The 12199-nt window shown below is 39.4% G+C and overlaps 1 protein-coding gene across 1 annotated transcript in view; it reads left to right on the top strand.

Annotated features, from left to right (window-relative positions):
• The window catches only part of ABCG2 (ATP binding cassette subfamily G member 2 (Junior blood group)), a 190172-nt gene that overhangs the window by 46456 nt on the left and 131517 nt on the right, over positions 1 to 12199 (top strand). Inside the window, exon 2 of the mRNA XM_057502425.1 lies at positions 10997 to 11171. Coding sequence (XP_057358408.1) covers positions 11164 to 11171 — 8 coding nt within the window. The 5' untranslated portion in view covers positions 10997 to 11163. The remainder of the gene's footprint in view (positions 1 to 10996; positions 11172 to 12199) is intronic.

Here is a 12199-nt window from a genome sequence, read left to right as displayed (position 1 = left end):
CACTGTCTATTTGATATTAAGCATGACAGACAGATGGGGGAAAATTCTAAGACATTGTACAGTGAATCACATGTTATTTAATGATCACTACACTTTAACTTCAATTCCTCCCATAAACTCTTATCTCTACAGGCAGTAAAATGTTTATAGTAGTCAGTAATGTATCATATGAAAAAGTCTTTCATGAAACCGTCTCTACTTTTACAACATTGCAGATTCAGGGAAGGTTGGATAGGCCCCTGAACAACATAAGGTAAACTCTCTTTTATTATTCAGTCAATAAATATTTATCAAGTATCTGTTGTATTCAATGCCTTGAGTGAGACAATATTTAGGAAATACAGTAAGGTGGAAGACACAGTTTCAAAGCTCATAATTTCCATTAGAGACACCAAGGTTTTCAGTCTCTAAGGTTTGAGATCTTAAAGCCACCTCTAGCTTTCTGGTCTCGTACCTTCCATGTTTTATCATTTACTAGGTAGTGTAAATTCTTCCTTTGCAATGTTCTTTCATGCCCCTTTCTTCAAAAATTTCTCCATCATTTCTTTAGTACAGTCTTTCTTTTTTTTTCATTTCCTCACTGATCTCTGCCTTCCTCTATCCTCCCATCCATTCTATACATGAACAGATTGATCTTTCTTAAACACTACTTTGATAATGTCATCCTTCTGCACTAAACTTTCAATAGCTTCCCACTCTTGAGGTAAGTCTAGGCTTGGCATTTTAAGGTCTCCAGAATACAACCTTTCAGATCCTTTTGGGGGCTAGGTTGCATGAACAAATACTGCATACATGTTCTACAATGATGTAATCTACTTAATTAGCTTGCTTTCATCTAGCTTTGCCCATCTTTCTTTTTCTTATAACACAAATTCATAGTCTTTTGTTTAAGTAAACTTAAACATTGAGTATAACACACATACAGGAACAGTACAGAAAATCTAAGTAAACAGCTGGGTGTATATTTATAAAGTGAACATACCAATGTATCTGCCACCTAGATCAAATATATATATATATATATATATATATATATATATATACACATATGTTTGTTTGCTTGTCTATTATCAATATCCTGGAAGTCACCCTTTATACTATACTAGTTATTGTCCTTTCCAAAAAGAACTACTCTACTGACTTCTATCACTATACATGAGTTTTGTCTGTTTTTGGTTTTATTGAGATATAATCAACAAATAACCAACACACACACATATATATGTATATATTTGATATTTGATCTAGGTAACAGATATACAAGTATGTTCACTTTGTAGATATATATCAAGCTGTTTACTTAGATTTTCTGTATGTGTGTTATACTTCAAGTGAAAAGTTTACTTAAACAAAAGACTTTATGGATATGTGAAAACAAGTTTGTCGAACACCCAACATTTAACTTTTCAGTCTATTTTGCAGGGACAAACGGTACGTTCTCTACCCCACTTCCTGACTCTGCAGGTTAATTATCAGTACCTAATTGTATATATTTTTCTCCTTGCTGTGCTTATTTTTTAGGGCTTGACAACCTCTGTGAATTTTATAACCAAATAAATTCTTTTTTATTTGGTCTTTTGTCTGCTATATATAGCAAATTATATGAACCAGTGTGGGCTGGCTCCTCCACATCTGGGCTCTTAACACTTCCACCACCTCCTGATGTACTGATGTACACTTTCACTCCCCCCACCCCCACCACACACACACATCTCTCTCTGTATTATCTGTATTATGCCTCTTTTTGTTCTCCTGTCCATATCTATAAAAGACTTTGACAACTGGTTTTTGGCTTTTCTCTTCTGTCTAATAAATATATCTCTAATTTGGCAAAGTCTGTGTGTATTTAGATCACCAATCCCTCACCCTACCTATTGTGCTCTTTGATCTTCTCAACTTCACCTCCATGGTAGGCAAAATTCCAAAAATCTCTTTCTCCCCCAGCCCCCAAGATTCCAGTTCATTCACTGGTTATTTAACCAAACACTAGTCTAGGTACTGCTCTGAGGAGTTGCAGTTGTAATTGAAGTCCCAAGTCAGTTGACCCCAAGATACTGAGATAATTACAAAGGTGTGCCTAATTCACTCAAATGAGCTCTTTAAAAGGCAAAAAGAGAAGTCCAAGAGATTCAAAGTTTGGGAAGATATTTGATAGATTCAAAGTTTGAAGGTGAGGTAATCATATGAGAAGAAATGTGGGCAGCCTGGGGGAGCTGATTTGCTTCCTGACTAGCAAGGAAACAGGGGAACCTTAGTCCTGAAGCTTCAAGGAACTGAATTCTGCCAACAACCTGTCCTTGGAAGCAGATTCTTTAGATAAGAGCTTCAAATAAGAGCCAGGCTGTCTGACACAATGATTTGGCCCCATACTTTGATCTGACCCCATGATACCTGAAGCAGAGCCTAGCCTTGCCTGCTTAGATTCCTGACCTCTAGAACTGTGAGATAATAAACGAATGTCATTTTAAGATGTTAAATTGCTAGTAATCTTTCACTCAGCAATAGAAGACCAAAACCTCCCTTCCACTTCCGCGGTCCTGCTGTTCTTTTCCCACCATAGGACCCTGTCAAAACCTGGAGTGCTAATATAAAGTGCCAGTTTCCTGTTCAGGATTTCATCCTCCTGTTTCATCTCTTCAAACTCCAAGTGTCCCCTTCATAGGCTTCCTTTCTACTTGTCTTTTTTTGACTTCACTTTTCTGTGATGAATCATTTCACCCACTCAACTCCTTGATACATTTTTCTATTACCTCACTCACCCAGCAGAACCTCAACCTAGAATTTATTGAACCTTCTATCTTCTCTGTCATTACCTCTTTGTGAGTGGGGCTGTCAGGCCTATTTGTGGCTTTCATGCTGCTGCATTTATAGAATCTCATCTTAGGGATATTTGGCATTGCTGTGCAATCTCTCTCTAGGTGCTTTACTAGTGTTGGGAGGAAAAACATTTCCCCTAATGATTTACCTCCAGTGGGGTGGCTAGGGGCTGAAAGACAGATTAAAGGAGAAAAGCAAGGTTTATGGGGTTTATATAACAATTTAATAAGGGAAAGAGTGGTGATGGGTGGGGGAAGAAAGGGTTTCTATGAGAAAATAGAGGACTTTTAGAAAAGACAAATGGGCTTTTCGGAAAATAAAACATACTTTCCCTTTTTAGGAAAGTATGAAGGTTTGGAATGATGTTTGTTTATGCAATTTCTTATCCAGGTCCAAGTGGTGGGTCTTCCTGGCAGTGAGCTCCCTTGAGAGGGAATTTATGACTCCTTTACTCTCTGAAGGCTCTGCTTTTAGGCAGATAAGAGAAGCTCCAAAAAGGCTTCTTTCTGCATTGGCTGTATCTCAAATGTCTTCAGTTTAAAACAGTAATTTTCATACCAACTCCATGGGTCCGCATGGGTCCCTACACTAGCATCTTTGTTTCCTTGGGCCTTGTAGGAGGTAGAATAATGGTCTTCTAAAGATGTCTATGTCATAATACCTGGAATGTGAATATATTAGGTTACCTGGCAAAGGAGAATTAAGGTTGCCAATGAAATTAAAGTTGCTAATCCGATGACTTTAAGATACAAAGATTATCTTGGTTTATCCAGTGGGCCTAATGTAACTACAGGGATTTTAAAAGTAGAAGAGGGAGGTGGAAGATGAGAGTCAGAGAAAGAAATGTGATGGTAGAAGCAGGGTGAGAGAGATGCTCTATTGTTCGCTTAGATGCTAGAGGAATGGCTGATGAGGAATGCAGGCAGCCTGTATGACCTGGAGAAGGTTCCAGAAAGGAACACAGACCTGCTGATATGTTTGATTTTAGCCCAGTGAGGCCCATGTTGGACTTATGACCTTCAGAAATGTAAGGCAATAAATTTCTGGTGTTTTAAGCTACTCAGTTTGTGGTGATTTGTTACAGCAGCTATAGGAAACAAATGCTGGTCTAGTCCAGTATTCATCATTTTCTCAAAGCCTGGATCTTCGCCTTCACACCTATACTCATAGCAGATCCTCCAACTTCTGAGAGAAAGTATAATTATGGGTCAGACATTTCTTTCAATTTTCCCTCTTTTCCCTAAATGAGACATTTATCTACGTGAGGATTCATCCTGACTCCTTTCCCTTCTGCCACAATTATAAAAAATAGTTTCCTTTCCTTTTCTAATACTAATTCCTCTGGACTCTATTTCCATTCTGCTTCCTAAGGGTCTGATTATACCATTCAACCACTTTTCCTTATTTATGACTTGTCCTCCGGGCATGCATACGTATTCTGGCTTGTCAAATTAAACCAAAGAAGAAGTACTTGCTCTGAATCCTGAGATAGCCTTTATGTGTTCTTTCTTTTACTTTCCTTCTATAACAAAATTATTGGGAAGCATCGTCAATATTGTGTTTCCATTCCTTCCCTTACTCATCAGTGCTCCCACCATTCCAGACTGACCTTTCTCTCACCAGGTTCATCAAAGGCTCCTCCTGGTAATTGTGAGAAAAGCTGTGGGGGAACATAGTGCATACAGCCTCTTGCACTGTTTTTCATTTTGCTTTAATTTGGAGTGGTTGTGAAAACAAACACAACTGGATCCAGTACAGATGTTCTATATATTATAAAACCCAAATGCCCCACAGGCCCAAAATAAGGCTTTCCTAAAGCAAAGACTTGATGGGGAAAATTTGCCACATGGAATAAGCAGCAAAGAATATACTGGGTCTGATAAAAACTCTCAACAAAATGGGTATAGAGGGCAAGTTCCTCGACATAATAAGGGCCATATATGACAAACACACAGCCAACATTATGCTTAACAGCGAAAAGCTGAAAGCTTTTCCTTTAAAATCGGGAACAAGACAAGGATGCCCACTTCTATTCAACATAGTACTGGAGGTCCTAGCCACGGTAGTCAGACGACACAAAGAAATACAAGGCATCCAGATTGGGAAGGAAGAAGTTAAACTGTCCCTGTTTGCAGATAACATGATATTGTACATAAAAAACCCTGAAGAATCCACTCCAAAACTGCTAGATTTAATATCTGAATTCAGCCAAGTTGCAGGATACAAAATTAATACACAGAAATCTGTGGCATTCCTATACACTAACAACGAACTAGCAGAGAGAGACATCAGGAAAACAATTCCATTCACAATTTCATCAAAAAGAACAAAATACCTAGGAATAAACCTAACCAAGGCAGGGAAAGACCTATACTCTGAAAGCTACAAGACACTAATGAGAGAAATTAAAGAAGATACCAATAAATGGAAACACATCCCGTGGTCATGGATAGGAAGAATTAATATTGTCAAAATGGCCATTCTGCCTAAAACAATCTATAGTTCAATGCAATTCCTATCAAAATACCAACAGCATTCTTCAATGAACTAGAGAAAATCATCCTAAAATTCACATGGAACCACAAAAGACCTTGAATAGCCAAAGCAATCCTGAGAAGGAAGAATAAAGCAGGGGGAATTAAGCTCCCCAACTTCAAGTTCCACTACAAAGCCACAGTAATCAAGACAATCTGGTACTAGCACAAGAACAGACCCATAGACCAATGGAACAGACTAGAGAGCCCTGATATAAACCCAACCATATACGGTCAATTAATCTGTGATAAAGGAGCCATGGTCATACAATGGGGAAATTACAGCCTCTTCAACAGCTGGTGTTGGCAAAACTGGACAGCTACATGTAAGAGATTGAAACTGGATTATTGTTCAACCCCATACACAAAAGTTAAGTCAAAATGGATTAAAGACTTGAATGTAAGTCATGAAACCATAAAACTCTTAGAAGATAACATAGGCAAACATCTCCTGAATATAAGCATGAGCAACTTCTTCCTGAATGCATCTCCTCAAGAAAGGGAAACAAAAGCAAAAATGGACTCATGGGACACATCAAACAAAAGGTTTCTGTACAGCAAAGGACACCATCAACAGAACAAAAAAGGCATCCTACAGTATGGGAGAAATATTTTATAAATGACATATCTGACAAAGGGTTAACATTCAAAATATATAAAGACTTACACGCCTCAACACCCAAAAAGCAAATAACCCGATTAACAAATGGGCAGAGGATATGAAGAGACAGTTCTCTAAAGAAAAAATTCAGATGGCCAACAGACACATGAAAAGATGCTCCACATCACTAATCATCAGGGAAATGCAAATTAAAACCACAATGAGATATCACCTCACACCAGTAAGGATGGCAAGCATTGAAAAAACTGAGAACAACAAATGCTGGAGAGGATGCGGAGAAAGAGGAACCCTCCTACACTGCTGGTGGGAATGTAAGCTAGTTCAACCATTGTGGAAAGCAATATGGGGTTCCCAAAAAACTAAAAATAGAAATACCATTTGACCCAGGAATCCCACTCCTTGGAATTTACACAAAGAATACAACTTCTCAGATTCAAAAAGACATATGCACCCCTATGTTTATTGCAGCACTTTTTACAATAGCCAAGAAATGGAAGCAACCTAAGTGTCCATCAGTAGATGAACGGATAAAGAAGATGTGGTACATATACACAACAGAATACTATTCAGCCATAAGAAAGAAACAAATTCTACCATTTGCAACAACATGGATGGAGATGGAGGACGTTATGCTCAGTGAAATAAGCCAGGTGAAGAAAGACAAATGCCAAATGATTTCCCTCATTTTGGAGTATAAGAATGAAGCAAATATGAAGGAACAAAATGGCAGCAGACTCACAGACTCCAAGAATGAACTAGTGGTTACCAAAGGGGAGGGGTGTGGGAGGGTGGGTGGGGAGGGAGGGAGAAGGGGATTGAGGGGTATTATATTTAGTACACATGGTGTGGGGGATCACAGGGAGAACAGTATAGCACAGAGAAGGCACATAGTGAATCTGCGGCATCTTGCTGCACTGATGGACAGTGAGTGCTTTGGGGTATGGATGGGGACTTGATAATATGGGTAAATGTAGTAACCACATTGTTTTTTCATGTGAAACCTTCATAAGAGTGTATATCAATCGAACCTTAATTAAAAAATTATTAAAAAATAATAAATTAATTAAGTAATTTTTAAAAAAAGAATGTACTGGATCTTACCAGATCCTTGCACTTAGTGGCCAGCCAGGCAAACAGACTGGGAGCTCAGGGTAAGTGCTGGAGGGCAGGAGGACATTAAATTCCTATGAGAATGATGCAGGGAACTTCTTGTGGATCCATACGGTAGCTTTGAAAGTAGAGTGCCTGATTCATGGAGTTGCAGGCTCAGGAATTTTGTTCCTTTAATAAGCAGACTGTTGTAGATTTTGCTTTGGTTGCCATTCTGTGTAAGCTGTATCCTTATCAACATTTAATGAATTTGTATCCTTAGCCCATGTCTGTTGTTGATATGCCACCAAGCACTGATACCCTGTGAAAGCCACACAAGCAAGCCCCTCACTGGTGTGATTATTGGTAAAGAATATTACCTTCCACCTGCAAAATCTCCCGGTATTTTAGCAGTTTTCAAAAGCAAGGTTCAAATGTTTTAATTAATGAGTCTGTCTGCTCCCTTCACCAGAGGGCACCTGCCCTATTTATGTCCCAGGTGCACTGCCCACAAAAGTACACAGTGACACCTCAGCCCTGCCAGTGCCCTTTATAATCCCCAATGTGTGTTTCAAGGATGTGGACTCCAGATGGCCCCAAAGCTTTCAGTTAGGAATGTTAAGAAATCATAACTTTGATAACTCTGTGGTTTGAGTGCAAACCACACAAAACATGATAACAGTGACTTTATCCAGTTTGAAGATAGTCCAACAGATCAATGATCAGAAAGTCAGGTTCTTTCTGTTTATTTGTTCTGTTATCTAAGAAATGAATAGAAAGTAATGGGAAAAGCCCTTACATAGAAAATTTACAAATAAACCACAAATGATCATTAGAATAAAGAAGCTTACTCTAAGTCAAAGAAATATAAATCATAACAACATTATGCTATTTTTTGTCACCTATCAAATTTAGTAAGATTAAAATCATTACTCTAGCCAGTGTTTGCAAGAGTTTAAGTAAACAAGCAACTTTTTAAATAGTTGGGAGGCTCTGAATTTGGCACAAAACTTTTCTACGAAATTTGGCTATATGTATTAAAAAATTTTTGAATGAGCATTATTTTTTGCCCTAGCAATTCCCCTCCTGCAGTTTACCTGGATGTGTGCAATGACATTTAGAAGGATGTTTTGTGAATAATAGGAAGATTGGCTAAATTAATTATGGTACATAACAGACATTGAATAGCATGCAGGCATTAAATATAAAGTTGTAGAAAGATACTGAATGATAGGAAACTATGTGATATAGCAGTTCTTTTGGTATCATTAATGTACAATCACTTGAACAACATTATGGTTACTAGACTCCCCCTTTTATCAAGTCCGCACCACATACCCCATTACAGTCACTGTCCATCAGCATAGTAATATGCTACAGAATCATTACTTGTCTTCTCTGTGTATACTGCCTTTCCCGTGTTTCTTCCCCACCCCCCACCACTACATTATGTGTGCTAATCGCAATGCCCCTTTTTCCCCCTTATCCCTTCCTTCCCACCCATCCTCCCCAGTCCCTTTCCCTTTGGTAACTGTTAGTCTATTCTTGGGTTCTGTGAGTCTGCTGCTGTTTCGTTCCTTCAGTTTTTTCTTTGTTCTTACACTCCACAGATGAGTAAAATCATTTGATACTTGTCTTTCTCTGCCTGGCTTATTTCATTGAGCATAATACCCTCTAGCTCCATCCATGTTGTTGCAAATGGTAGGATTTGTTTTCTTCTTATGGCTGAATAATATTCCATTGTGTATATGTATCACATCTTCTTTATCCATTCATCTACTGATGGACACTTAGGTTGCTTCTATTTCTTGGCTATTGTAAATAGTGCTGTGATAAACATAGGGGTGCATATGTCTTCTTCAAACTGGGCTGCTGCATTCTTAGGGTAAATTCCTAAGACTGGAAATCCTGGGTCAAATGGTATTTCTATTTTGAGTTTTTTGAGGAACCTCCATACTGCTTTCTACAATGGTTGAACTAATTTACGTTTCCACCAGCAGTGTAGGAGGGTTCCCCTTTCTCTATATCCTTGCCTACATTTGTTGTGGTTTGTCTTTTGGATGTTAGCCATCCTAACTGGTGTGAGGTGATATCTCATTGTGGTTTTAATTTGCATTTCTCTGATGATTAGCAATGTGGAGCATCTTTTCATGTGCTTGTTGGCCATCTGGATTTCTTTGGAGAAGTGTCTGTTCAGCTCCTCTGCCCATTTTTTAATTGGCTTATTTGATTTTTGTTTGTTGAGGTGCGTGAGCTCTTTATATAATTTGGATGTCAATCCCTTACTGGATATGTCATTTATGAATATATTCTTCCATACTGTAGGATGTCTTTTTGTTTTACTGATGGTATCTTTTGCTGTACAGAAGCTTTTTAGTTTGATATAGTCAAACTTGTTCATTTTTGCTTTTGTTTGCCTTGCCTGGGGAGATATGTTCATGAAGAAGTTGCTCATGTTTATGTCCAAGAGATTTTTATCTATGTTTTTTTCTAAGAGTTTTGTGTTTTCATGACTTACATTCAGGTATTTGATCCATTTGGAGTTTACTTTTGTGTATGGGGTTAGACAATAATCCAGTTTCCTTCTCTTACAAGTAGCTGTGTGATATAGCAATTTGCGAAATAATAATAGCTACCATCTATGGAGTGCTAACCAGTGATAATGACTCTGTTCAGTGCTTTACACATATTATCTCATTAAATCTTTAATTAAATGCTGGCTTTAATTGAATTTGTCAATTTGATGGTAATGACCAGCTTGACAAAGTATTAGGCTGAGGTTAGAAACCAATATAACTTTAGTTAGCAAATAAACCAATATATCAATATGAAAAAAACCACAAACTAAAGTAGTTTAAAAATTAGAATAAAAACAAGGCAAAAGTTGTTTTTAGTGGTTTTAGCCTTATTTTGGGTGAGAATATGACTCTAAGTATTGTCACATGTCTTCGTATGCACATTTTACTGACTAAAAAAGAATTGACATTTATCAATTTATTTTCGGATACAACTCATTCTTTTCTAATATAAAAATTATGCACCTGCCTTAAATTTAGAAAATTGTACTAAACTAGAAAGAAAAAAAAATCCCATACTATTAACACCAAGAAACTAGCATTTTTCTTGTATTGCCAGCTGTTTTCTATGCTTAGTTTTTGGTTTGTTTTCATTTACATAATTGCAGAATGCTATATGCTATATTCAACTTACTATCCTGTTTTTTTAAAATATGCTTTTCTTTTCTTTTTGTCAATTTCATGTATTTTCTCCATTTTTATAAGTCCGCTCTTGGAATTGCTTTTGGAATTTGCTAGGAAATTTTTTCATTTTTACTGATATCAATAAGTTTTATTCTTTAGAGGGTGTTTTTCAATTTTGCAAACAGTTATTAAGAGCCAGCTCTGAAGAATTTTTCCCAACCATGGCTTAAAATGACAAATATATTTGTATATGGATCTTTAAGGGTCTTCAAACTGACTCAAAATTAATCAAAAAAGCCAAATCCACCATATATTTGGGCACATCATGGAAATATACTTTTAAGTTCTTTTAAAGCATACAGTATGATATTTTTAATATTCTAAAACATTTATGTATAATCAATTTCTTATCTAGGCTTCTTGTGTTTGGTGAAGAATTAATAATATATCCTAGTGTTGCTTTAAACAATTTAACTGATAATAAGATTTTTGTTTGTAAATGCAAACCAGCAAATATCTAGATGTCAGTACTGATTTTGAAGATAGATGCAGCAGGTGGATTTGGGATAGCTCTGCTCAATAAAACTTGATAACCCATTTCCTGAATCTGCACAATCACTGTCACCCGTTCCACAGCGACCAGTGTACTGCAAGGAAGTATTTATTAGAGGAATGTGAAGAATACATTTAAACTGTTCACATTAATATTTTAATTAACCCCCCACCCCCCTTAGGTTCAGGAATCTGCGGTGCAAGCACCTAATTTCACAGAAGTCTATCCAGTAGAGATCGCCTACTTGCTCCTCGGGTGGACAACGTGTGTGACGGAGAAAACTTTGGGCGTCAGCGTTCCCTGGTGCTTAGGGGCACGGGACACCGTCAGTGACTAATCCATTCAGGCATGAGGAGGTACGGATCAGCCCGGGTAGGGACCTGTGATTACCTGGACTAATGGCCACTGTCCCTTTCGTATACCCCCTGGAAGCGGGACCTCTTGTTTGTCCCCGCGTGCTCCTGGATAGTCATCTCCGCGAGCAGGGCCCGCGGGAGGTTGGCGGTCCGATCCTGTGTCCCGCTCAGTCACCGCGCAACCCGCAGGCGCACTCGTCCCGGGCGCCGGGCGCTTATCTTGACCGGGCAGGCGACGCCACGCCTTCCTCCCGCCCCTGGGCATTGACCCGGAGGCCGCCGGGGCGCAAAGGGCTGGCCGCCGCCCTGCACTTTACCGGCACGCAACCCAAGGCGTGCGGAGCGAAGCCGGCGTCGGCGCTGCCAGCGCTCGCCTCCTGCCCGCCCTGGCCACCCCGGCTCGCCGGCCGCCACGCTTGACTGTGACCCGGCGCCGGTGTCCCCCGAGGCGGCCCGCTGCGAGTGTGAGTGCCGGGCCGCGGGGAGCGCGCGGGCGTGGGAGGTGGCTGCCCGCCGAGCTGTGGGCGTCGGTCGGGGATGGTCGCCCCGGGTTGGCTTTGCAGCGCCTGACGGCTGAGTGCTGAGTCCTGCGTTCTTACAGACCCAGTCCCGAGGCGCGCAGGCAAGAGGCAGCCTGAATGCGAGGCAGGGAGATTTTGGAAAAGCTCTTCGCGACTTAGAAAACACAGTAGGAATGCTTGATGTCACTGTTAATTTAGGAGCTGCTTCCTTAGGTATGCTTAGGTCTGGCTGACCCAGCATATAAATGATGTTAGTGCCCTGCCTCTGAGCACACTGCCTCTGAGACCTAAGTCCTTTGTTAAACTGACCGGTGTGAGTAAATGGTTGAAAACCTTTGGGGTGTGTGGCTTGAAAGGTCAGTGGGAATTGCGTGTTCATTTGGTAGAAAGCAGATTTTTAGTAGAGATGACTCGGGCTCCCTCCCAGTTTCATTTGAAAGTGAGTATGAAATACAAACTGAAAATTTAGACTGGTTTTTCAGAAAATGATGTTGTGCGGCAACTGAT

Source organism: Manis pentadactyla, chromosome 5 (assembly GCF_030020395.1).
Source record: "Manis pentadactyla isolate mManPen7 chromosome 5, mManPen7.hap1, whole genome shotgun sequence".
NCBI classification, from domain to species: domain Eukaryota; kingdom Metazoa; phylum Chordata; class Mammalia; order Pholidota; family Manidae; genus Manis; species Manis pentadactyla.
The sequence above is the reverse complement of the archived record's forward strand: the minus strand, read 5'-3'. Positions and strand labels throughout refer to the sequence as shown.